This window comes from Anomaloglossus baeobatrachus, chromosome 11 (genome assembly GCF_048569485.1).
Source record: "Anomaloglossus baeobatrachus isolate aAnoBae1 chromosome 11, aAnoBae1.hap1, whole genome shotgun sequence".
In the NCBI taxonomy this organism is placed as follows: domain Eukaryota; kingdom Metazoa; phylum Chordata; class Amphibia; order Anura; family Aromobatidae; genus Anomaloglossus; species Anomaloglossus baeobatrachus.
Window position 1 is genome coordinate 169,180,969 of NC_134363.1, and position 27,776 is coordinate 169,208,744.

At 53.4% G+C, this 27,776-nt stretch overlaps 1 protein-coding gene across 3 annotated transcripts in view; it reads right to left on the minus strand.

The window, feature by feature from the left end:
• KMT2A (lysine methyltransferase 2A) overlaps positions 1-27,776 on the minus strand; it is a 387,559-nt gene that overhangs the window by 154,028 nt on the left and 205,755 nt on the right. For 2 of the 3 annotated variants that reach the window (XM_075328635.1, XM_075328633.1), the window contains exons 15-22: positions 26,748-26,932; positions 26,455-26,628; positions 8,742-8,852; positions 7,664-7,737; positions 7,005-7,192; positions 5,563-5,669; positions 5,047-5,184; positions 4,767-4,925 (exon numbers count right to left, since the gene is read on the minus strand). In XM_075328635.1, coding sequence (XP_075184750.1) covers positions 4,767-4,925; positions 5,047-5,184; positions 5,563-5,669; positions 7,005-7,192; positions 7,664-7,737; positions 8,742-8,852; positions 26,455-26,628; positions 26,748-26,932 — 1,136 coding nt within the window. The remainder of the gene's footprint in view (positions 1-4,766; positions 4,926-5,046; positions 5,185-5,562; positions 5,670-7,004; positions 7,193-7,663; positions 7,738-8,741; positions 8,853-26,454; positions 26,629-26,747; positions 26,933-27,776) is intronic. The other variant, XM_075328634.1, reaches the window with a different exon arrangement.

A 27,776-nucleotide genomic window follows, 5' to 3' on the forward strand; every position in this document is an offset into this window, starting at 1 on the left:
GAACGAAGCTGCTGCCGCCCCAATACCGACTTGGCCCAAGGACAACCGGGCGGACCGCAAAACCTTAAGTGAGGAGCTAACAGCCACTGACATAACGGTCCGGGCTGAGCCACCTGAGGTGACTGAGCCCACTTCTTGACCACCATTGGTGGACAGGGGAAACACAGTCCTCAGAATCACGCTTCATGGGAAGCGACTGTCAGAGTGGACTCTGGGCTTGGTCACAGGGGCCTGAAAACTGGAGTGGTTAAGGAACACACTTTGTGTTCTCCTAGGTAAGGTAACTCCGGCGGATTGGGGTCCAGTACAAAATTAATGTACCGTGGGAGCCCTATAGAGGTGCCGTCAGCCACTGATACAACTATCCGGGCTGAAAGTCTGGACACTGGAGGGGCCACGTTTGGCGAATGAGTACACTCCTTGACCACCTCTGATGGGAGGGGGAAACAGGCCGCAGAACCCCGCTTTGGGGTCTGCAGGACAGGCTGTGAGCTTGGACGCAGCAGGCTGAAAACTGGAGTGGTTAAAGAACACACTCCTCGTCCTGTTAAAGGCATACTGATGCCTTTCTGCCAGCGGGGAATACTCCCCTGATACGGGCGGATGGAGGTCCAGTAAAAGTATAATGGACGCAATCCAATCATTCGGCTCTGCGTCACGTACGGACGGATCAATGTACATAAAGTAGCGTCCGAGCCCCTGGTAGAGACATCCTCCTCGTCCAGTGAGTCAGCTCGTAATCGGAGCTGCGGGACGGGGAGGACAGGGGACCCTGCGTCTCCCTGTCAGGAGGACGGGGTCTGAGCCCAGAAGGAGAGTCCTTTGTGAGCTTTATTGAGCGAGCTGAAGCAGAAAACGCCCTGAGAGGGGAGCTGCATGCTCAGCAGATGCCAGGACAGCCGACCCCTGGAAATAGGATTCCCTCAGGGGTCAGCCACCGAAACCGGAGCAGATGGAGGGGCCACTAATTAGCAATCATTCGGCTCTGCCTCCAAACTGAGGGGCCACCATGGTTATGAGCTCGGTACAGCCGTACGAGACTACCTGCAGTGCATAATAAAAACAACCTGCAGCCCTGCTCTGTGAGACATGCTGCAGAGGTGGGGGCTCTGTCAAGACTGGCCCCCAGCATATATAAACCGATAAAACAAGCAGCTGCACAACCGGAGGTTGTGGCTGCCAATCGTTTAAACAGACATGTCTGTGCCCCCTGGTCCCTCAGCCCAGGTCCCCACTTGTCACACTGTGGAATCTCTGTGCCTATGCAGGCACAGAGAACGCCGAGAAAATGGCGACCGGAGCGAGGAGAGGGGGCGGGGCCTACTCTTAGAGCGGCAAAAGGATTCCCTCAGTGAGGTAGCCAGGGGAGGGAATCCTTCCTCAATGAGGAGTGTCCCTTCCCTTGTGCTGCGCAGCCGCTGGGCGGAGCTACACTGCCTCTCTGCAAGACTGACATGCAGAGACAGTGGAAACCGAAACTAGGCCTCAGGCGAAGCCGGGGCCTAGAGTAAAACATGCGGCCGGCGTGCAGGCACCATCGGCGCGGTTCTCCAGTGAAAACTGGAGAACCGGCCGGAAATGTTAACACCAAACATAAAACACATTCCCCCAATAAATAAACATAAAGGACCCCTGGAAAGACCACTTTCTGTGGTAATAACGTCTCATATACTTAGCTTGAGACGCAGGTTGCCAGGTTCCTGGGGGATGATAGCTCCGTCCAGCAGGGTCCTGCAAAAGGGCTGCGGATGGAGACCGGTCTCCTGCAAAGCAGTGAGAACCGTGTTGGCTCCCACTTCAAGCCAGAGCCCCAGCATGGGATGGTGAAGGAGCGCGGCATGAAAGGGATACAGCCCTGAAATCAACCTTAACAGCACCGCCCAGTGGGGTGAGAAGGGACATGCCGGGAGTCCAGACTGGACCCGCTTTTCTTCCAAATCTTTGTCCAAAAGGAAAAATCAAAAATCAAAATCAGAGAATGCATGTGTGTGTGACCTCCTGAAACACAAAGCAAAAAACTGGCTAGGACTGGCTAGCAGGGGGTGTATATGCTAGGAGGGAGGAGCTACACGTTTTGAGTGTAGTAACTTTGTGTGTCCTCCGGAGGCAGTAGCTATACACCCATGGTCTGGGTCTCCCATAGGAACGATAAAGAAAGCCCTCCTTGTCCGGCGTAATCCAGGATGCTCCAGCGTCGCTTCCAGCGCTGCTGCATGGAGGTGACCGGAGCTGCAGAATACACAGCCGCTCCGGTCACCTCCACGCAGCAAATGAAGACAAGCCGCGCGATCAGCTGCTGTCACTGAGGTTACCCGCTGTCACTGGATACAGCGGTGGCCGCGGGTAACCTCAGTGACAGCTCAGCTGATCGCGCTACTCACCGCCGCTCCTATCACCTCCACGCAGCAACTGAGGTGAGTAGCGCGATCAGCTGAGCTGTCACTGAGGTTACCCGCGGCCACCGCTGGATCCAGTGACAGCGGGTAACCTCAGTTACAGCAGCTGATCGCGCGGCTGTCTTCATTACCTGCGTGGAGGTGACCGGAGCGGCTGTGTCTGCTGCAGCTCCGGGCACCTCCATGCAGCAGCGCTGGAAGCGACGCTGGAGCATCCTGGAGTACGCCGGACAAGGAGGGCTTTTTGGGGCTGATTAAAGTGGTGAACCAGGGTATATGTTTGTGTTTTTATTTCTAATAAAGGATTTTTTCGGGCGTGTGTGTTTATTTACTGTAATTTACAGATTAATCATGGAGGGTGTCTCATAGACGCCTGACATGATTAATCTAGGACTTATTGGCAGCTATGGGCTGCCAATAACTCCTTATTACCCCGATTTGCCAACGCACCAGGGCAAATCGGGAAGAGCCGGGTACAGTCCCAGAACTGTCGCATATAATGTATGCGGCAATTCTGGGCGGCTGTTGGCTGATATTGTTAGGCTGGGGGGCTCCCCATAACGTGGAGCTCCCCATCCTGAGAATACCAGCCTTCAGCCGTATGGCTTTATCTGGCTGGTTTTAAAATTGGGGGGGACCGCACGCCGGTTTTTTTAATTATTTAATTATTTATTTCACTACACAGTATAGACCCGCCCACCGGCTGCTGTGATTGGGTGCAGTGTGACACCTGTCACTCAGAGTGGGGGCGTGTCTCACTGTAACCAATCATAGGCGCCGGTGGGCGGGGAAAGCAGGGAATACGAGATTGTTTAATGGGCGGCCGGCTTTTTCAAAACAGTAAAAGCCGCCGGAGCAGTGTGAACGCCGTGCAGCGCCGGGGATCGGGGATCGGTGAGTATATGAGAGAGGGGGATAGACTGACATGGACAGAGAGTGAGGGACAGAGATAGTGACCGACTGACAGAGATTAGTGACTGACAGACATTGTGAAGCGCTTCAGAACGCAGCTTTTCAGCTGCGCTCTGAAGCGGACCTTTTTTAAGCTGCGGTGCAGAGCGCACACCTGCGCACATAGCATCAGACACCAAAATCGTATGAGGGATGTCACACGTTACAATTGACTAGGTTCGTGCAACAAAACGCTCAATTCTAGAGAATGATACGATGTGTTTGCGATCAACGGTTTTGCGTTCAATCCTGATCGCAAGTAGATGTCACACGCAGATACCTCACAAACGATGCCGGATGTGCGTCACTTACAACTTGACCCCAACGACAGATTGTGAGATATATTGAAGCGTGTGTAGCGGGCTTTAGATTAATAGAATGGATGAATGGAATGGATGGATGGGAAAATGGATAAGATGAATAGAATGGATTGATGGGAGAAATAGATGGAAAGATGGACGGATCTATAGAATGGATGACTGAAATAGATGGATAGAATGGATAAGGTGAGTAAAATGGATGGACGATGAATGTAATGTATGGATAAGATGAATAGAATGGATGGATAGATGGATATGATGAATAGAATGGATGGATAGATGGATGGATATGATGAATAGAATGGATGGATAGATGGATACGATGAATAGAATGGAATGATGGTTTGGATAAAATGGATAGATAGAATAGATGGATCAATGGAATGAATACGATGGCTCAAAATGGATGGATAGAAGGGATGGATGGATGGATAGATTTAAAGGGAACCTGTCATTAGTTTTTTCACTATGAAACCAAAAGTGTTACCTTCTGCAGCTCCTGGGCTGCATTCTATAAAGGTGCACCTTGTGCCCTGACTCCCCTTGCAGACCCCGAATATAACTTTATAAAACCTGACCGTTAGGTATGCTAATGACCTGTGGGGCTCAGATGGGCGTGCTCATTTTTGTCTTCTGTCCCTCCTTGTGGCCTTCTTCGCCATCCTCCTTTCATGATTGATGTGATGATGCCGCCGTCATCATGGATGCTGCTTGGCCAAATTTCGCGTCTGTGCAGTTATTCCCCCGGCTCGCGCATGCGCAGTTTGCCCTTGCGCGAGCCATTGCGGTGCTGTGCTTGCGTATGTGCGACATTATGGTCCGGTACGAGGATGACGCAGGGGACATCATGCACATTGCCAACCATAATTTCGCGCATGCGCAAACACCACACCGGCTTATGCGAGAGGAAACTGCGCCTGCGCGAGCTGGGGGAATAACTGCACAGACACGAGATTTGGCCGAGCAGCGTCCATGATAACGGCGGCGTCATCACGTCAATCATGGAACGAGGATGGCGAAGAAGGCCACAAGGAGGGATATACAGATGCGATACATATGTGTAGCACTTTAAACCCTGTTGATTCCCAATAAAACACACCTCCCCCTTAATCAGGTCTCTGTGTTTCTGGCAGTAAACTTTCTTATCCTCCAAAAACACACAATTCTTGATCCTCGAGCACATGAAGTGGTAATTGCTTGTGCAGGATGACAGGCAGCAGCCAACCGTGGCACCGAGCTTCTGGCAATATTCACATCTCTGTGGAAAAAAAAAAGCACCATAAATCAACATCATGTCCGGTGAATGACGGGGAACTAACGACAGGGAGGACACAGTAAAGGAGCCGGTACCGGCATGCTAAGCGTCCCTCTTCTCTTACCAGCTGCTTTCCCCTGATCACTGCCATGTGCACATTTTTAAGGGAACCGTCATCATCCTCAAACACCTCCGCTGACCACAGTGCACAGTTTATGTGAGCCCACTCATCCTGACCAATGTACAAAAGACGACCAGCATCCTGTACGGACGGAAGAAGGAACTGGTGAATTGCTAAAGGCAAAGTTAGATTATAGAGGGTGCAAGTCGATTTTAAGCACCCGGTCCAGCAGCCATGTCGGTAATCTGTGGTGGTTGTCCGGTGAGCCCTGCCAGTCGCCGCACGTCTTAGGATTACCCACCCTGGCACAATGTCACAGGAGCATCACTCCGCAATAATGACATCACACCATAATCAAAAAAAGAGGAGCCAGGGATGGCGTCAGGTAAGAGGAGGCTCGCAGGGCTGCCGTCCAGCGGCCACAGATTACTGGTGAGGCACTGGACCGGGTCATGCGAATCCATTCTCACTTTCGAGTCAGCGGCATCTATTACCGGGCTGCTCACTGTCCGTACTTACATTGGCATTGTCATCCCCATACTTGAGACACAGGGCGCACTGACGATTATCCTCCACGCCAGGCGGAGGCGGCAGATCTGCATTCTCGTCCCTGCTGTGATCTAATACTATAGAAGAAAAAAAAAGAATCACTATTTCAGCAAATTTATGAAAATGGTCACATAAAAAGTCAGATTATGCCAAAACCATCAAAGGTATTAATGCAAAGTCCAATGCAAGTCTTCAAAAAACTGGACTTAGCGTTTTTTTTAGCATGTTTTTTTGAAGAAAGTACCATATTTTTCGGTTTATAAGATGCACCCCAAATTCAGAGGGAAAAAAGGTGAAAAAAAAAATGGGGTCCGTCTTATAATCCAGTGGTGTCTTACCGGAGGGGGCAAAAGCGGTGGTGGAGTGGGGTCACAGGAGGCAGGGGCGGAGGCACTGTAGGCTGTGCTGGGGCTGCTGTGCTGGAGGCTCGGCCGGCGGTGGCAGGCGGTGAGGGCTACAAAGAAATGGCGGAGATTGAGCTCTCGGCTCAGTGGCAAGCCAAGATCTCACCTGCGCAAGCGCCACCTCCGGGCGCCATGTTCCTTAAGTCTGCTGCTGGGAGATCAATGGGCCAGAAGCGGCGCATGCGCAAATGAGAGCTTGAGTCGAGAGCTCCATCTGGGCAGCATTATTTGAAGTCCTCACCGCTTGCTCTGCATCGCCAGTCCAGGCGCCGGAGACCCCGCACAGCCACCGGAGATCCCGCACAACCGCCACAGCACCGGGTGCCGCAGACCCCGCACTCCCGCCCCAGCACCGGCCGCCGGAGACCCTGCACACCCACCCTAGCACCGGCCGCCTACCCCGCACAACCGCCCCAGCACCGGGTGCCGCAGACCCCACACTCCCGCCCCAGCACCGGCCGCCGGAGACCCTGCACACCCACCCTAGCACCGGCCGCCTACCCCGCACAACCGCCCCAGCACCGGGCGCCGCAGACCCCACACAGCTGCTGCAGAACCCGCACAGCCGCCACAGCACCGGGTGCCGCAGACCCCGCACTCCCGCCCCAGCACCGGCCGCCGGAGACCCTGCACACCCACCCTAGCACCGGCCACCTACCCCGCACAACCGCCCCAGCACCGGGTGCCGCAGACCCCACACTCCCGCCCCAGCACCGGCCGCCGGAGACCCTGCACACCCACCCTAGCACCGGCCGCCTACCCCGCACAACCGCCCCAGCACCGGGCACCGCAGACCCCACACAGCTGCTGCAGAACCCGCACAGCCGCCGCAGCATTCCGACGGCCTGCACCAAAAATTTGGGAGGAAAAGTGCGTCTTATAATCCGAAAAATATGGTAATTTCTAATCCTGGACATCCCGTTGAAGATTCCAAATGCTAAGGATTTTTTTTTTAATTGTACAATTTTATTATTTTTTTTTTTCAAAAAGTCAACTAATTTTAGAAACCTGCTGATGGTGGCGCTGGCTGTGCGGGCGGTGGAGACTCGGGGTCACCAGGAGATTTGGGTTTTGGAGCTGGTATAATCTTCTTCATTAGTGGAGGCTGGACGGCCAGGCTATTCTCCCTCTCCTGCCACTGGGCGTAATTGTGGTCCAGCGATGGTGGCAAAACGGCATTTGGTAACACGCTGCTACTGCACAACACAACAAAGCATTTTTATATTATCTGCATTCTAAAATGACACATTATATTAAATGGGTTTTCAGGACAGTTGGGTCCCCAGGGGGCAATTTTTAGTTATTTTGTTTAAAAAATAAAAAATTGTTCTTTACGCCCCTTTCCCAAGTCTAGAGCTGAGTCTCCGCTGCTAGCCTGGTTTATGTTACTGTCTGTATGAGTAGACGGCACAACAAGCGCTGAATTCACTGATTGGCTGCAGCGCTGTCAACGAGACGTCAGCGAATGAATCAAGGCAGCAGCAGAAACTGAGCCCTGGACCCGGGGAGAGTGAGTAAAGCGCATTGTTTTTTGTTTTGCTTTAAAAAAAAAACAAAAAAACAAAAACCCAGTTGGGGAGCGGGGATTTTTTGAGACTGGAAAACCCTTTTCATTTAATTCACTGTTTGGTCCGTAAAAAGTGTAAGAATAGCCAAACAAAACCTACTTGTTAGCAACTTTATTTGGTTCCCAAAATCTAGACTTCTTTACGCTGAACCACGGGAAAACACGCTCCATTTGCTAGAAGAGAAGACAGATAAATGTTCGACTGCAGCAACTGCTCTCCAGCACTCAGCCTTCCCCCGCACGCAGCACTCTCCAGCACTCAGCCTTCCCCCGCACGCAGCACTCTCCAGCACTCAGCCTTCCCCCGCACGCAGCCCTCTCCAGCACTCAGCCTTCCCCCGCACGCAGCCCTCAGCCTTCCCCCGCACGCAGCCCTCTCCAGCACTCAGCCTTCCCCCGCACGCAGCCCTCTCCAGCACTCAGCCTTCCCCCGCACGCAGCCCTCTCCAGCACTCAGCCTTCCCCCGCACGCAGCCCTCTCCAGCACTCAGCCTTCCCCCGCACGCAGCCCTCTCCAGCACTCAGCCTTCCCCCGCACGCAGCCCTCTCCAGCACTCAGCCCTCTCCAGCACGCAGCCCTCTCCAGCACGCAGCCCTCTCCAGCACGCAGCCCTCTCCAGCACGCAGCCCTCTCCAGCACGCAGCCCTCTCCAGCACGCAGCCCTCTCCAGCACACAGCCCTCTCCAGCACACAGCCCTCTCCAGCACACAGCCCTCTCCAGCACGCAGCCCTCTCCAGCACGCAGCCCTCTCCAGCACGCAGCCCTCTCCAGTACTCAGCCCTCTCCAGTACTCAGCCCTCTCCAGCACGCAGCCCTCTCCAGCACGCAGTCCTCTCCAGCACGCAGCCCTCTCCAGCACGCAGTCCTCTCCAGTACTCAGCCCTCTCCAGTACTCAGCCCTCTCCAGCACGCAGCCCTCTCCAGCACGCAGTCCTCTCCAGCATGCAGCCCTCCCAAACGTAACCATGCCCCACACTCTGACCTCCTGCAATCAGCTTATACCAGTACACAGCCCTCGCCTGCACACTGCCTTTCCCCTGCACGCAGCCATCCCCCCATATACAGCCCTTGCAACACATGTATCTCCCACAAGCAGCCCTCTCCTGTAGACGGCCCTCCCCTACATGCAGCCCTTTCCCACACGCGACCTTATCTATTGCAATACAACCTTCTCACCTTTGTGAAGAAGGATTTCACCATGCTGTTGGCTTTCTTGAGCTCCGGCTGACCTCCATCTGCGTTTATAGCTGCCTGGATGATCCTGACAATGTCATCACTCAGCTCCAACTGCAAAAAGAAGGAAATGGCTTGGATCAATTTACTAATAATTTATTACACTGCAGAACATCAGGAGAGAGACAAGTATTAGAGTGATCACAGGTACCAATCGATAAAATGGGCTCCTGTACAGACGGATCGCACAGAGGACTTATCTTTTGTGAGCTGCATCTGCTTTTCTACGCATGAAGCATTTGAGAAAAAGAAAATTTTGAAAAGTCTGAAAGAAACGCATTCCTGTGAAGTGCTAGGCTGCCAGGGTTAGGGTTAGATGGTGGCCCAATTGGGAGATGGATAGAGGGCTAGTGGTGGCCAGGCTGGGAGATGGATGGAGGGCTAGTGGTGGCCCAACTGGGAGATGGATAGAGGGCTAGTGGTGGCCCAACTGGGAGATGGATAGAGGGCTAGTGGTGGCCAGACTGGGAGATGGATGGAGGGCTAGTGGTGGCCAGACTGGGAGATGGATGGACGGCTAGTGGTGGCCCAACTGGGAGATGGATAGAGGGCTAGTGGTGGCCAGACTGGGAGATGGATGGAGGGTTAGTGGTGGCCAGACTGGGAGATGGATGGACGGCTAGTGGTGGCCCAACTGGGAGATGGATAGAGGGCTAGTGGTGGCCAGACTGGGAGATGGATGGAGGGTTAGTGGTGGCCAGACTGGGAGATGGATGGACGGCTAGTGGTGGCCCAACTGGGAGATGGATGGAGGGTTAGTGGTGGCCCAACTGGGAGATGGATGGACGGCTAGTGGTGGCCCAACTGGGAGATGGATGGAGGGCTAGTGGTGGCCAGACTGGGAGATGGATGGACAGCTAGTGGTGGCCAGACTGGGAGATGGATGGACGGCTAGTGGTGGCCAGACTGGGAGATGGATAGAGGGCTAGTGGTGGCCAGACTGGGAGATGGATGGAGGGCTAGTGGTGGCCAGACTGGGAGATGGATGGACGGCTAGTGGTGGCCAGACTGGGAGATGGATGGACGGCTAGTGGTGGCCAGACTGGGAGATGGATGGAGGGCTAGTGGTGGCCAGACTGGGAGATGGATGGAGGGTTAGTGGTGGCCAGACTGGGAGATGGATGAAGGGCTAGTGGTGGCCAGACTGGGAGATGGATGGAGGGCTAGTGGTGGCCAAACTGGAGGGTTAGTGGTGGCCATACTGTGAGATGGATGGAGGGCTAGTGGTGGCCCGATGCAACGATTGGGACTCCACAGACAAAACTATTAAAATACTAGTAAGCTCCAATCGTAATAGACTGGCCCAGAGGTGATGTTACTCTGGGTAGAGGAAGGTTCGTAGGAGGGTTCGTGGACATCTGGAGACTGAGGGACTGGTTGAGCACAAGTACTAGCAAGTCAAAGGGAAATATATACAGGCAAAAAACTAAGTTCAGTGGGAGCTTTCTTCCCTGAGATCTGACATGCTGAATGTTTTAAAAAAAAAAAAACACCCAAAAATAACAAATACCTTAGTGTCAGCCTCCTAAGGAAACACTAGAGCCTACCCATTGTGTTAGTCTCCGAGGAGCAGAGCAGCAGGGGGGCTTCTTCCTCCCATGGGGTGATGAAAAAAGGGAGGAATTCTGTGTAGACTTCTCCATGGCCGAGGTTGGTGGAGCCAGCATGCGCATGGTATGGAGAATTTTGATGGCTTCTCATGTGTTGGTGTGATTGTGTTGGGGGCCAGAAGAATCCAGGGGAGGAAGAAGGGAGAAGGCTTCCAGTCAGACAGATGATGAGGTTAGGGGGCAAGGGAGAAAAGAGAAAGAAGAGATGGGGGTCTGGGTGCCAGAGAAGCACAAGAACTTGGTGGCTCTAGGGGCAGAATCAAGACGAGTGGAAAGAGGAAGAGAAAACTTAAAGGGAATGTATCGTCAGAAAAAAAAAAAATTAAATACCTGAAAAAGAAGGGAATTTTGTTTACTTACCGTAAATTCCTTTTCTTCTAGCTCCAATTGGGAGACCCAGACAATTGGGTGTATAGCTACTGCCTCCGGAGGCCACACAAAGTACTACACTTAAAAGTGTAAGGCCCCTCCCCTTCTGGCTATACACCCCCCCGTGGGATCACGGGCTCCTCAGTTTTAGTGCAAAAGCAAGAAGGAGGAAAGCCAATAACTGTTTTAAATACAAATTCAACCCGAGGAACAACATCGGAGAACTGAACTGTTCAACATGAACAACATGTGCACCCGAAAAAAACAAATTTCCTAAGAAAAACAGGGCGGGTGCTGGGTCTCCCAATTGGAGCTAGAAGAAAAGGAATTTACGGTAAGTAAACAAAATTCCCTTCTTCTTTGTCGCTCCTAATTGGGAGACCCAGACAATTGGGACGTCCAAAAGCAGTCCCTGGGTGGGTAAAAGAATACCTCGTGATAGGGCCGTCAAACAGCCCTTTCCTACAGGTGAGCCACCGCCGCCTGAAGGACTTGTCTACCTAGGCCGGCATCCGCCGAAGCGTAGGTATGCACCTGATAATGCTTGGTAAAAGTGTGCAGACTCGACCAGGTAGCCGCCTGGCACACCTGCTGAGCCGTAGCCTGGTGCCGTAATGCCCAGGACGCACCCACGGCTCTGGTAGAATGGGCTTTCAGTCCTGATGGAATCGGAAGCCCAGCAGAACGGTAGGTGTGAAGAATTGGTTCCTTGATCCAACGCGCAAGGGTGGATTTGGAAGCTTGCGACCCTTTACGCTGACCAGCGACAAGGACAAAGAGTGCATCCGAGCGGCGCAGAGGCGCCGTGCGGGAAATGTAGATCCTGAGTGCTCTCACGAGATCCAATAAATGCAAACCTTTTTCAAATTGGTGAACTGGATGCGGACACAAAGACGGTAAAGTGATATCTTGATTGAGATGAAAGGAAGATACCACCTTGGGAAGAAATTCTGGAATTGGACGCAGAACTACCTTGTCCTGGTGAAACACCAGGAATGGAGATCTGCATGATAACGCCGCCAGCTCGGACACTCTCCGAAGAGACGTGACCGCCACTAGAAAGGCCACTTTCTGTGAAAGACGAGAAAGGGAAACCTCCTTCATAGGCTCGAAAGGCGGCCTTTGGAGAGCAATTAGAACCTTGTTCAGGTCCCAGGGCTCCAATGGCCGCTTGTAAGGGGGGACGATATGACAAACCCCTTGCAGGAACGTGCGTACCTGAGGAAGTCGCGCCAGGCGTTTCTGAAAAAATACGGATAGCGCGGAGACTTGACCCTTAAGGGAGCCAAGCGACAAACCTTTTTCCAACCCAGACTGCAGGAAGGAAAGAAAAGTAGGCAATGCAAAAGGCCAGGGAGAAACTCCCTGAGCCGAGCACCAAGATAGGAATATCCTCCACGTCCTGTGGTAGATCTTGGCGGAGGATGGTTTCCTAGCCTGTCTCATGGTGGCAACCACTTCATGAGATAAACCTGAGGCCGCTAGGATCCAGGACTCAATGGCCACACAGTCAGGTTCAGGGCCGCAGAATTCAGATGGAAAAACGGCCCTTGAGACAGCAAGTCTGGACGGTCTGGTAGTGCCCACGGATGGCCTACCGTGAGGTGCCACAGATCCGGGTACCACGACCTCCTTGGCCAGTCTGGAGCGACGAGAATGGCGCGGCGGCAGTCGGACCTGATTTTGCGGAGCACTCTGGGCAACAATGCCAGAGGTGGGAACACATACGGTAGCCGGAGCTGCGACCAATCTTGAACTAAGGCGTCTGCCGCCAGAGCTCGGTGATCGTGAGACCGTGCCATGAAAACCGGGACCTTGTTGTTGTGCCGTGACGCCATCAGGTCGACGTCCGGCATCCCCCAGCGGCGACAGATCTCCTGAAACACGTCCGGGTGAAGGGACCATTCCCCTGTGTCCATGCCCTGGCGACTGAGAAAGTCTGCTTCCCAGTTTTCTACGCCTGGGATGTGAACGGCGGATATGGTGGATGCCGTGTCTTCCACCCACGTCAGAATCCGCCGGACTTCCTGGAAGGCTTGCCGACTGCGTGTTCCCCCTTGGTGGTTGATGTATGCCACCGCTGTGGAGTTGTCCGACTGAATTCGGATCTGCTTGCCTTCTAGCCACTGTTGGAAGGCTTGTAGGGCAAGATAGACTGCTCTGATCTCCAGAACATTGATCTGAAGGGTGGACTCTTTCCGAGTCCACGTACCCTGAGCCCTGTGGTGGAGAAACACTGCTCCCCACCCTGATAGACTCGCATCTGTCGTGACCACCGCCCAGGATGGGGGTAGGAACGACTTTCCTTTTGACAATGAGGTGGGAAGAAGCCACCACCGGAGAGATTCCTTGGCTGCCTGAGAGAGGGAGACCTCCCTGTCGAGGGACGTCGACTTCCCGTCCCATTGGCGGAGAATGTCCCATTGTAGTGGACGCAGATGAAACTGCGCAAAAGGAACTGCTTCCATTGCTGCTACCATCTTCCCTAGGAAGTGCATGAGGCGCCTCAAGGGGTGCGACTGGCCCTGAAGGAGAGATTGCACCCCTATCTGTAGCGAGCACTGTTTGTCCAGTGGAAGTTTCACTATCGCTGAGAGAGTATGAAACTCCATGCCAAGATATGTTAGTGATTGGGTCGGGGTTAGATTTGACTTTGAAAAGTTGATAATCCACCCGAAACTCTGGAGAGTCTTCAGTGCCACATTCAGGCTGTGTTGGCATGCCTCTTGAGAGGGTGCCTTGATAAGTAGATCGTCAAATACGGGATCACGGAGTGACCTTGCGAGTGCAGGACTGCTACTACTGCTGCCATGACCTTGGTGAAGACCCGAGGGGCTGTCGCCAGCCCGAAAGGTAGAGCTACGAACTGCAGGTGTTCGCTTCCTATAATGAAGCGTAGAAAACGCTGATGCTCTGGCGCAATTGGCACGTGGAGATAAGCATCCTTGATGTCTATTGATGCTAGGAAATCTCCTTGAGACATTGAGGCGATAACGGAGCGGAGAGATTCTATCCTGAACCTCCTGGTTTTTACGTGTTTGTTGAGCAGCTTTAGATCCAGGACGGGACGGAACGACCCGTCTTTCTTTGGCACCACAAACAAATTGGAGTAAAAACCGTGACCTTGTTCCTGAAGAGGAACAGAAGTCACCACTCCTTCCGCCTTTAGAGCGGACACCGCTTGCAGCAGAGCATCGGCTCGGTCGGGCGGTGGGGAAGTTCTGAAGAAGCGAGTTGGAGGACGAGAGCAGAACTCTATCCTGTACCCGTGAGACAGAATGTCTCTCACCCAACGGTCTTTGACCTGTGACAACCAAATGTCGCCAAAGCGGGAGAGCCTGCCACCGACCGAGGATGCGGAGAGAGGAGGCTGAGAGTCATGAGGAAGCCGTCTTGGTAACGGTTCTTCCGGCTGGCTTTTTTGGGCGTGATTGAGTCCGCCACGAATCTGAGCCCCTCTGATCCTTTTGAGTCCTTTTGGACGAGTAGAATTGGGACCTGCCTGAGCCTCGAAAGGACCGAAAACCAGACTGTCCCCTCCTCTGTTGAGGTTTGTTTTGTCTGGGCTGAGGTAAGGATGAATCCTTACCCTTGGAGTGTTTAATGATTTCATCCAAACGCTCGCCAAACAATCGGTCACGAGAAAAAGGCAAACTGGTTAAGCACTTCTTGGAAGAAGAATCTGCCTTCCATTCTCTCAACCACAGGGCTCTGCGTAAAACCACAGAGTTGGCTGACGCCACCGCCGTACGGCTCGTAGAGTCTAGGACAGCATTAATCGCGTAAGACGCGAATGCAGACATTTGAGAGGTCAAGGGTGCCACCTGCGGAGCAGATGTACGTGTGACCGTGTCGACCTGTGTAAGCCCAGCTGAAATAGCTTGGAGTGCCCATACGGCTGCGAATGCTGGCGCCAACGACGCTCCAATAGCTTCATAGATGGATTTTAACCAGAGCTCCATCTGTCTGTCAGTGGCATCTTTAAGTGCCGCCCCATCTTCCACTGCAACTAGAGATCTGGCTGCAAGCCTGGAGATTGGAGGGTCCACCTTGGGACACTGTGTCCAGCCCTTGACCACGTCAGGGGGAAAAGGATAGCGTGTATCTTTAAGCCGTTTGGAAAAACGCTTATCTGGATAAGCGTGGTGTTTCTGGATTGCGTCTCTAAAGTCAGAGTGGTCCAGAAACGTGCTTAATTTACGCTTGGGATACCTGAAATGGAATTTCTCCTGCTGTGAAGCTGCCTCCTCCGCAAGAGGAGCTGGTGGAGAAATGTCTAACATCCTATTGATGGACGCTATAAGATCATTCACTATGGCGTCACCATCCGGGGTATCTAGATTGAGAGCGGCCCCAGCCTCAGACTCCTGATCAGTTACATCCGCCTCATCACACAGAGAGTCGTCCCGCTGGGACCCTGACCAGTGTGATGAAGTTGAGGGTCGCTCATAGCGAGCCCGCTTAGGTTGTCTGGGACTGTCGTCCGAGTCAGAGCCGTCACCCTGGGGTGCATATGACACCCCCGGAGCTAGGAAGTGGTCCAGCTGAGGGGGACCAGGGGGCAATGGATCAACAGTGCCCATGGTCTGAGTTACTGGTCTAGACTGCAATGTTTCAAGAATTTTAGACATAGTCATAGACAATCTGTCAGCAAAAGCTGCAAACTCCGTCCCTGTCACCTGGACAGCATTTACAGGTGGTTCTCCCTGGGTCACCTCTAGCAGCGGCCCCGGCTGAGCAATTGCCACAGGGGCCGAGCACTGCACACAATGGGGGTCAGTGGAACCTGCCGGTAGAGTAGCCCCACATGCGGTACAAGCAGCATATAAAGTCCGTGCCTTGGCACTTTTGCTTTTTGCGGACGACATGCTGTTATCTCCTTGAGAAATCTAAGGAGGGTATATAGCAGAAAACCACCAGCGACTGTACAGTGCAAAGTATTGCCAGCACAAAATACAAAGTACACTATGGCACAAGTGGGGGAGAGCCCTTGAGGGCTGCTTACCGCCCGCTGAAAAGCGGGTGTGAGATCGTAGAATCCCTTGTCTGGGTCTCCCAGCCTCCCCTCCGCAGTTCAGCGTGCAGGCAGGAATGGCTGCCGGCGTCCTGTGAAGAGGGGCGGACCGTGGGCGTCCCAAACAAAAGAGCGGGAAACTGCGTCCCCCTGTGCCTAGTGTGAGGGCTGGAGTATGTAAAAACAGACTCCAGCTCTTAACGCTGCAGGACTGTACAGCGTCCCGCCCTCCTCCTGACTGGCAGGTCCGGGGGCGGGAACGATACGAACTAGGCCGCAAAAGCCGGGGACTGTAGTAATCTAGCGCGGCCGTCATATATGCACGGCCAGCGCGGAAGTCCCCGGCGCACCACAAAACCCAGCCGCGACCAGTAAACACTGACCCCAGCGGCCGGATCGGCCGATCGTACAAAGTCACCTCACTCAGCAGAGCTGTAGTGAGTAACGGCACCAGCGCAGCAGCGCTGTTTACCCCGGCGCACTAACACACCCAGCAATGCTGCAGTGTGCGTGCGATAAGCACGGGGACACGGACTACCTTGATGGAGCAGGGTCCTGTCCCTGAGAAAACTCCGCTCCGTATCAGCAGATCCTCCAGGGGCTGTGGATGGAGCACGGCCTCAGTGCCCGGAGACCGGTAAAGTCCCACTTCACCCAGAGCCCTAATGGGGATGGGGAAGGAATAAGCATGTGGGCTCCAGCCTCCGTACCCGCAATGGGTACCTCAACCTTAACAAACACCGCCGACAGAAAGTGGGGTGAGAAGGGAGCATGCTGGGGGCCCTAGTATGGGCCCTCTTTTCTTCCATCCGACATAGTCAGCAGCTGCTGCTGACTAAACAGTGGAGCTATGCGTGGATGTCTGGCCTCCTTCGCACAAAGCATAAAACTGAGGAGCCCGTGATCCCACGGGGGGGTGTATAGCCAGAAGGGGAGGGGCCTTACACTTTTAAGTGTAGTACTTTGTGTGGCCTCCGGAGGCAGTAGCTATACACCCAATTGTCTGGGTCTCCCAATTAGGAGCGACAAAGAAATGTAAAGTAATATTATTTTAATGTTTTGTTTAAATATTATTTTCTTTTTTTAATTGAGCAAAATGTAAAAAAAAAATTAAAAAGTTTAATATTTTCCACTGTTTTCACTGTTAAACACTAGGGGGAGCAGCTTCTGAAATCCTACAGAAATCCCACTGTAGGAAAGAAGGGAATTTTGTTACTTACCGTAAATTCCTTTTCTTCTAGCTCTTATTGGGAGACCCAGACGATTGGGTGTATAGCACTGCCTCCGGAGGCCACACAAAGCAATTACACTAAAAAGTGTAAGGCCCCTCCCCTTCTGGCTATACACCCCCAGTGGGATCACTGGCTCACCAGTTTTAGTGCAAAAGCAAGAAGGAGGAAAGCCAATAACTGGTTTAAACAAATTCACTCCGAGTAACATCGGAGAACTGAAAACCGTTCAACATGAACAACATGTGTACCCGCAAACAAACCAAAAATCCCGAAGGACAACAGGGCGGGTGCTGGGTCTCCCAATAAGAGCTAGAAGAAAAGGAATTTACGGTAAGTAACAAAATTCCCTTCTTCTTCGGCGCTCTATTGGGAGACCCAGACGATTGGGACGTCCAAAAGCTGTCCCTGGGTGGGTAAAGAAATACCTCATGTTAGAGCTGCAAGACAGCCCTCCCCTACGGAGAGGCAACTGCCGCCTGCAGGACTCTTCTACCTAGGCTGGCGTCCGCCGAAGCATAGGTATGCACCTGATAATGTTTGGTGAAAGTGTGCAGACTCGACCAGGTAGCTGCCTGGCACACCTGTTGAGCCGTAGCCTGGTGTCGCAATGCCCAGGACGCACCCACGGCTCTGGTAGAATGGGCCTTCAGCCCTGATGGAATCTGAAGCCCCGCAGAACGGTAGGCTTCAAGAATTGGTTCTTTGATCCATCGAGCCAGGGTGGCCTTAGAAGCCTGCGACCCTTTGCGCTTACCAGCGACAAGGACAAAGAGTGCATCCGAACGGCGCAGGGGCGCTGTGCGGGAAATGTAGATTCTGAGTGCTCTCACCAGATCTAACAAATGTAAATCCTTCTCATACCGATGAACTGCATGAGGACAAAACGAAGGCAAAAAGATATCCTGATTAAGATGAAAAGAGGATACCACCTTCGGGAGAAACTCCTGAATGGGGCGCAGCACTACCTTGTCCTGGTGGAAGACCAGGAAGGGAGCCTTGGATGACAGCGCTGCTAGCTCAGACACTCTCCGAAGAGATGTGATCGCTACCAGAAAAGCCACTTTCTGTGAAAGTCTAGAAAGTGAAACCTCCTTCAGAGGCTCGAAGGGCGGCTTCTGGAGGGCAACTAGTACCCTGTTCAGATCCCATGGATCTAACGGCCGCTTGTACGGGGGAACTATATGGCAAACCCCCTGTAGGAACGTGCGCACCTTAGAAAGTCGTGCTAGACGCTTCTGAAAAAAGACAGATAGCGCCGAGACTTGCCCTTTAAGCCGAGCGACAAACCTTTTTCTAACCCAGATTGGAGGAAAGAAAGAAGGGTAGGTAACGCAAATGGCCAGGGAGACACTCTCTGAGCAGAGCACCAGGATAAGAATATCCTCCACGTTCTGTGGTAGATCTTAGCAGACGTGGGTTTCCTAGCCTGTCTCATGGTGGCAACGACCCCTTGGGATAAGCCTGAAGACGCTAGGATCCAGGACTCAATGGCCACGCAGTCAGGTTGAGGGCCGCAGAATTCCGATGGAAAAACGGCCCTTGGGACAGTAAGTCTGGTCGGTCTGGTAGTGCCCACGGTTGGCCGACCGTGAGATGCCACAGATCCGGATACCACGCTCTCCTCGGCCAGTCTGGAGCGACGAGTATGACGCGGCTGCAGTCGGATCTGATCTTGCGTAGCACTCTGGGCAAGAGTGCCAGAGGTGGAAACACATAAGGGAGCCGGAACTGCGACCAATCTTGCACTAGGGCGTCTGCTGCTAGAGCTCTTTGATCGCGAGACCGTGCCATGAATGTTGGGACCTTGTTGTTGTGCCGGGACGCCATTAGGTCGACGTCCGGCCTTCCCCATCGGCGACAGATTTCCTGAAACACGTCCGGGTGAAGGGACCATTCCCCTGCGTCCATGCCCTGGCGACTGAGGAAGTCTGCTTCCCAGTTTTCTACGCCGGGGATGTGAACTGCGGATATGGTGGAGGCTGTGGCTTCCACCCACATCATAATGCGCCAGACTTCCTGGAAGGCTTGCCGACTGCGAGTCCCTCCTTGGTGATTGATGTATGCCACCGCTGTGGAGTTGTCCGATTGAATTCGGATCTGCTTCCCTTCCAGCCACTGCTGGAAGGCTAGTAGGGCAAGAAACACTGCTCTAATTTCCAGAACATTGATCTGAAGGGTGGACTCCTGCTGAGTCCACGTACCCTGAGCCCTGTGGTGGAGAAACACTGCTCCCCACCCTGACAGACTCGCGTCTGTCGTGACCACCGCCCAGGACGGTGGTAGGAAGGATCTTCCCTGTGATAATGAGGTGGACAGGAGCCACCACTGCAGAGAGTCCTTGGCCGTCTGGGAAAGGGAGACTTTCCTGTCCAGGGATGTCGACTTCCCGTCCCATTGGCGGAGAATGTCCCATTGAAGTGGACGCAGATGAAACTGCGCAAACGGAACCGCCTCTATTGCCGCCACCATCTTCCCGAGGAAGTGCATGAGGCGTCTTAAGGAGTGCGACTGACTTTGAAGGAGAGCCTGCACCCCTGTCTGTAGTGACCGCTGCTTGCTCAGCGGAAGTTTCACTATCGCTGAGAGAGTATGAAACTCCATGCCAAGATACGTTAGTGATTGGGTCGGTGACAGATTTGACTTTGGGAAGTTGATGATCCACCCGAACGCCTGGAGAGTCTCCAGTGCAAAATTCAGGCTGAGTTGGCATGCCTCCTGAGAGGGTGCCTTGACCAGTAGATCGTCCAAGTAAGGGATCACAGAGTGTCCGTGAGAGTGCAAGACTGCTACCACTGCTGCCATGATCTTGGTGAACACCCGGGGGGCTGTCGCCAGACCAAATGGCAGAGCCACGAACTGAAGATGTTCGTCTCCTATCACGAAGCGCAGAAAGCGTTGGTGTTCCGTAGCAATCGGCACGTGGAGATAAGCATCTTTGATGTCTATTGATGCTAGGAAATCTCCTTGGGACATTGAGGCAATGACTGAGCGGAGGGATTCCATCCGGAACCGCCTGGCGTTCACATGTTTGTTGAGCAGTTTTAGGTCCAGAACAGGACGGAAGGAGCCGTCCTTTTTTGGAACCACAAAGAGATTGGAGTAAAATCCTCGTCCCCGTTCTAGAGGGGGGACAGGGATCACGACTCCTTCTGCTCTTAGAGAGTCCACCGCCTGCAGCAGGGCATCTGCTCGGTTGGGGTGTGGGGAGGTTCTGAAGAACCGAAGTGGAGGCCGAGAACTGAACTCGATTCTGTACCCGCGAGACAAAATGTCTGTTACCCACCGGTCTTTGACCTGAGACAGCCAAATGTCGCAAAAGCGGGAGAGCCTGCCACCGACCGAGGATGCGGAGGGAGGAGGCCGAAAGTCATGAGGTAGCCGCCTTGGAAGCGGTTCCTCCATTTGCTTTCCTGGGGCGTGAGTGAGCCCGCCAGGAATCTGAGCTCCCTTGTCCTTTCTGAGTACCTTTGGACGAGGAGAATTGGGGCTTGCCCGAGCCTCGAAAGGACCGAAACCTCGACTGCCACTTTTTCTGTTGAGGTTTACTTGCTCTGGGCTGTGGCAAGGAAGAGTCCTTACCCTTGGACTGTTTTATGATTTCAGCCAATGGCTCACCAAACAGTCTGTCTCTGGATAGTGGCAAGCTGGTTAAGCATTTTTTGGAACCAGCATCTGCTTTCCAGTCCTTTAACCATAAGGCTCTGCGCAAAACCACAGAATTGGCGGCCGCCATAGAGGTACGGCTCGTAGATTCTAGGACAGCATTGATAGCATAGGTCGCAAACGCAGACATTTGCGAAGTTAGGGACGCCACCTGTGGCACTGCTGGATGTATGATAGCATCCACCTGTGCTAAACCAGCTGAAATAGCTTGGAGTGCCCACACGGCCGCGAATGCTGGAGCAAACGACGCGCCGATAGCTTCATAGACAGATTTCAACCAAAGGTCCATCTGTCTGTCGTTGGCATCTTTAAGTGAAGCGCCATCCTCTACTGCGACTATGGATCTAGCCGCAAGCTTGGAAATTGGGGGATCCACCTTTGGGCACTGGGTCCAGCGTTTGGCTACTTCAGAGGGAAAAGGATAACGGGTATCCTTAGAACGTTTAGAGAAACGCTTGTCTGGATGAGCGTCGTGCTTCTGGATTGATTCTCTGAAGTCAGAGTGGTCCAAAAAAGCACTTAATTTACGCTTGGGATACAGGAAATGGAACTTCTCCTGCTGTGCAGCTGCCTCCTCTGCTGAAGGAGCTGGGGGAGAAATATCCAACAGTCTATTAATTGCCGATATAAGGTCATTAACCATGGCGTCACCCTCAGGGGCATCCAGATTGAGAGGGGCCTCAGGATTAGAATCCTGATCACCGTCCTCAGTCTCATCACAGAGAGACTCTTCTCGCTGAGACCCTGAGCAGTGTGATGACGTGGAGGGTCTTTCCCAGCGAGCTCGCTTAGGCTGCCTGGGACTGTCATCTGAGTCAGAGACTTCAGCTTGTGATGCTTGAGACCCCCTTGAAGTACGGATTAGTTCCAACTGAGGGGGACCAGAGAGCATAGCCACAGCAGTGTCCATGGTCTGAGGAACTGGCCTGGCCTGCAAGGTCTCCAGGATTTTTGTCATAGCCTCAGACATTTTATCAGCAAACACTGCAAAGTCTGTCCCCGTCACCGGGGCAGGGTTCACAGGCGTCTCTGCCTGGGCTACCACCACAATAGGCTCTGGCTGACGAAGTGCCACTGGGACTGAACATTGCACACAATGTGAATCATTGGAGCCTGCCGGTAGATCAGCCCCACATGCAGTACAAACAGTGCACACAGCCCGTGCCTTGGCAGCCTTGCGTTTTGCGGATGACATGTTGCTGCCTCCTCAGAGCAGTACAGGGTGTCCAGCCAAGAAGCGACCTACAGTGCAACTATATATATATATATATATGGTACCCAAACAAAAGTACACTATATATCACTGAGGCACTAGAGGGGCCAGCACTACTGTGCAGCTTACCGCCCGCTTAGGAGCGGTGTGTGATCGCAAGAAATCCCTCTAGTCTGGGTCTCCCAGAGCCTGCTGCCTCTCCCCAGCCAGATCGCATGTGTAATGGCTGCCGGCGTCCTTGTGGAGAGGGGGGGCGGGCCCTGGGCGTACACCGACGAAGAGCGGGAAGTCTGCTTCCCCTTGTGCCTAGTGAGAGGGCTGGAGCATGTAAATAAAGCTCCAGCCCTTGGCGCTGCCTATTGAGCAGCGTCTCTCCCCTACCCTGATTGACAGGGTGGGGGCGGGAACGAAGCGGCGCTAGGCCGCAGAAGCCGGGGGCTAAAGTTAGAAGCGCCGCCGCCGTAAAAGCGCGGTCGGCGCAAAGCCCCCGGCGCACCACAAGTCGCAGCTGCGCCGCCGCTCCAGGAGCGGTCGGCGCAGTAGTTCCCAATACACAACGTCACTCAGCAAAGCTGCAGTGACCTAACCCCCAGCGTACCGCGCCACTGTCCCCGGCGCACTACAACGCTCAGCAAGCCCTGAGAGTGTCCGTGCCTGCCGGGGACACAGAGTACCTGAAAGTTGCAGGGCCTTGTCCCTGAACGGCACTCCCGCTCCCAATCCAGCAGGTTCTATGGGTCTGTGGATGGAGCCCGGCCCCAGGGCTTGGGGGCCGGCAAGATCCCACTTCCACAGAGCCCTCCAGGGGATGTGGAAGGAAAACAGCATGTGGGCTCCAGCCTCCGTACCAGCAATAGGTACCTCAACCTTACAAGCACCAACCGCGGGTGAGAAGGGAGCATGCTGGGGGCCCTATATGGGCCCTCTTTTCTTCCATCCGATAGAGCCAGCAGCTACTGCTGACTACAAACAGTGGAGCTATGCGTGGATGTCTGACCTCCTTCGCACAAAGCAGAAAACTGGTGAGCCAGTGATCCCACTGGGGGTGTATAGCCAGAAGGGGAGGGGCCTTACACTTTTTAGTGTAATTGCTTTGTGTGGCCTCCGGAGGCAGTGCTATACACCCAATCGTCTGGGTCTCCCAATAGAGCGCCGAAGAAAAGCTCACGTTACAGCTTGCAGTAAAGTGGGCGGAGTCTGCTCTCCTGTGTGTGGTGGCACGCCTCCCCCTCCCAATCTGAGTGTTTACAAAGGATAACAGAGAATGACATGTAGGGACACAATGCAGAGCCATTTTGTTGGTGACCACAAATGTCTAAAGTGTCACCAAGGACAGCAGGAGTATCACACAGGATAGGATTAGATACACGGCCGTGCACACAGAATCACCCAGGAGAGGATTAGATACACGGCCGTGCACACAGCATCACCCAGGACAGGATTAGATACACGGCCGTGCACACAGCATCACCCAGGACAGGATTAGATACACGGCCGTGCAGACCGCATCACCCAGGACAGGATTAGATACACGGCCGTGCAGACCGCATCAACCAGGACAGGATTAGATACACGGCCGTGCACACAGCATCACCCAGGACAGGATTAGATACACGGCGGTGCAGACCGCATCACCCAGGACAGGATTAGATACACGGCCGTGCAGACCGCATCAACCAGGACAGGATTAGATACACGGCCGTGCAGACCGCATCAACCAGGACAGGATTAGATACACGGCCGTGCACACAGCATCACCCAGGACAGCATTAGATACACGGCCGTGAAGACCGCATCACCCAGGAGAGGATTAGATACACGGCCGTGCACACAGCATCACCCAGGACAGGATTAGATACACGGCCGTGCAGACCGCATCACCCAGGACAGGATTAGATACACGGCCGTGCACACAGCATCACCCAGGAGAGGATTAGATACACGGCCGTGCACACAGCATCCCCCAGGAGAGGATTAGATACACGGCCGTGCAGACCGCATCAACCAGGACAGGATTAGATACACGGCCGTGCAGACCGCATCAACCAGGACAGGATTAGATACACGGCCGTGCACACAGTGGAGGAGTAGATACACGGCTCAGCAGACAGTATCACACAGGGGAGGATTAGATACACGGCTCAGCAGACAGTATCACACAGGGGAGGATTAGATACACAGCTCAGCACACAGTATCACACAGGGGAGGATTAGATACACGGCTCAGCACACAGTGGAGGATTAGATACACGGCTCAGCAGACAGTATCACACAGGGGAGGATTAGATACACGGCTCAGCAGACAGTATCACACAGGGGAGGATTAGATACACGGCCGTGCACACAGCATCACCCAGGACAGGATTAGATACACGGCCGTGCAGACCGCATCACCCAGGACAGGATTAGATACACGGCCGTGCACACAGCATCACCCAGGAGAGGATTAGATACACGGCCGTGCACACAGCATCCCCCAGGAGAGGATTAGATACACGGCCGTGCAGACCGCATCAACCAGGACAGGATTAGATACACGGCCGTGCAGACCGCATCAACCAGGACAGGATTAGATACACGGCCGTGCACACAGTGGAGGAGTAGATACACGGCTCAGCAGACAGTATCACACAGGGGAGGATTAGATACACGGCTCAGCAGACAGTATCACACAGGGGAGGATTAGATACACAGCTCAGCACACAGTATCACACAGGGGAGGATTAGATACACGGCTCAGCACACAGTGGAGGATTAGATACACGGCTCAGCAGACAGTATCACACAGGGGAGGATTAGATACACGGCTCAGCAGACAGTATCACACAGGGGAGGATTAGATACACGGCTCAGCAGACAGTATCACACAGGGGAGGATTAGATACACAGCTCAGCACAGTATCACACAGGATAGGATTAGATACACAGCTCAGCACACAGTATCACACAGGGGAAGATTAGATACACGGCTCAGCACACAGTGGAGGATTAGATACACGGCTCAGCACACAGTATCACACAGGGGAGGATTAGATACACAGCTCAGCACACAGTATCACACAGGATAGGATTAGATACACAGCTCAGCACACAGTATCACACAGGGGAGGATTAGATAAACAACTATGCAGACAGTATCACATAGGGTAGTAAGCGGAAGGGTTGACACTGACACACACACACACACACACACACATGGACGGGGCTGAGGACAGCTGGGGGAGGGAGGGGGTTTCATTACAGACGGTAACTGCAGGGGGCTGATGAGAGCACAGAGAGGACACACACACCGGAGGCTGACAGGACGGGGCTGGGGACAGCGGAGGGACCAGACGGTAACTGCAGGGGGCTGCTGAGAGCACAGGGAGGACACACACACCGGAGGCCGACAGGACGGGGCTGGGGACAGCGGAGGGACCAGACGGTAACTGCAGGGGGCTGCTGAGAGCACAGGGAGGACACACACACCGGAGGCCGACAGGACGGGGCTGGGGACAGCGGAGGGACCAGACGGTAACTGCAGAGGGCTGCTGAGAGCACAGGGAGGACGCACACACCGGAGGCCGACAGGACGGGGCTGGGGACAGCGGAGGGACCAGACGGTAACTGCAGGGGGCTGCTAAGAGCACAGGGAGGACACACACACCGGAGGCCGACAGGACGGGGCTGGGGACAGCGGAGGGACCAGACGGTAACTGCAGGGGGCTGCTGAGAGCACAGAGAGGACACACACACCGGAGGCCGACAGGACGGGGCTGGGGACAGCGGAGGGACCAGACGGTAACTGCAGGCGGCTGCTGAGAGCACAGGGAGGACACACACACCGGAGGCCGACAGGACGGGGCTGGGGACAGCGGAGGGACCAGACGGTAACTGCAGGGGGCTGCTGAGAGCACAGAGAGGACACACACACCGGAGGCCGACAGGACGGGGCTGGGGACAGCGGAGGGACGTGATTTCATAACATACGGTAACGGCAGGGGGCGGGGGCTGGTGAGAACGGAGGGAGGGAGGGTTGTATGATCGGTAACGGGGGGGAGGGGAGGCGTCACGGACTTACATCCCGGCGGTTGACAGGTGTAAAGTGGCGCAAAGAGCATGGATTGAATCTCCACAAAAATGGCGCTGAAATCTGCCCTTTGCTGTGCTATGGACAGCCCAGGGGGCGCGTACAGATCACAGCACACACCCACTGTAACGATACACATAGGGTCGGATGGCGACCACTATTCTCTATGTACAGGGGCTGCCATAAAGGAGTGTGTAACTGTCGTTACAGACACAGAAATCCAACATGGCCCCCAGTGCATACAGTAAAATTAGAATTACATAAAAACTAAATAAGCTACGAATTTCAATTTGAATTACAAATACTTCATTTCAGAATCACATATTTTAATAAAAATATAAAAAAAACGCGATACTGTCCCTTTAAGGAGCTTCACAGCAAATTGGTCTATGCAATTCAACGCTGGTCTTCACCTTCCCTTGGGACAACATGTGTTTGTAAGTGAGCTCAATAGTTTTTTCCACCTTCTTAGTTCTCCGAACTTACCACAGAAGTGTACCTCCCAAAATCCATCTTCTTCTTCACCCCCTCGAAGTCAGTGGGCGGCTGCTCATCCTGCTTGCCAACTTGGATGAGAACAGGAGGATCAGGTCCCTCAGGAGAGCTTCGGGAAGGCATGTTCTCTTCTGGCTCCGGGTTTAAGTCCGGCGGTTTTGCTGACTGTGCACCAGAAAAAAAAAACACAAGAAACCCCATCAAGCAGGCCTGTGTGCACACAATGCATTTATATAGACACATGGAGACGCACCTTCCTGTAGAGATAATGGTGCCTTACTCACCTGTCTGTACCGCAGGAGATGACTGGATGTGCGAGAATTCAGCAGAGCCGTCAGTACGTACTTTAGAGAAGCCTGCAACTCGTTGGTCAGCGCCAACCTCCATTCGGCCGGATGGTGATCCGTGCAGTTTATGCACATGTAGGCCACGCTCTCCGGCAGATTGGAAAGGATCTCGTACATTTCGTCTGCAGAAAACGCAACATATTATAATACATTGATGGGACAACAAAAGACACAAATTAGCAGTAATGTACGCCTGTATGACAATATTGAGGGGTCCTGGGCCCAATCGGCTACAATGTATGAACTGCTCTGCACCACAAAACACTGTGCTCCCTTGATTTTTTTTCAGGAGATCAAAATTTAGGACACCTTACACCTCTTATGCCATAAAGGTCTGGCAGATGCGTGTCCCAACGATGGGAATCGTATCCATCTAGAGAACGAGGCCCGGTCACAAGCTGCCAGGAATAGAGAGAGGGCAGCAAGAGCCGATTTCTCCATTCATTTGTATGGAACAAAGGTCAGAAACTAAAAGTACTCGCCAGTGCTCAGACACTTACATTCCTGGCTGCATGCAAAGAGGCTCCGGATTTTAGACACATGCATCCTGTAATTCTAATATATAAAGCCGAGTGTATGTATGAGTGTGTATGTATGTGTGTATACTGTATGTGTGTGTGTGTGTGTGTATATGAGTGTGCATGTATGAATGTGCATGCATGAGTGTGCATGTATGTGTGTATGTATGAGTGTGCATGCATGAGTGTGCATGTATGAGTATGTGAGTATGCATGCATGAGTGTGCATGCATGAGTGTGCATGTATGTGTATGTATATGTGTGTCTGTGTCTGTGTGTGTGTGTGTGTGTGTGTGTGTGTGTGTGTGTGTGTGTCCCCAGTAAAGGAATCCGCATTTACAATTACAAAATTTTGCACAGACGCATCATGTGCCACAGGGAACGTCATAGACTGTGTTTTGAGGAGAAAATGTAACCCCGCGCTTTACTGTTATTCGCCAAAAAACCC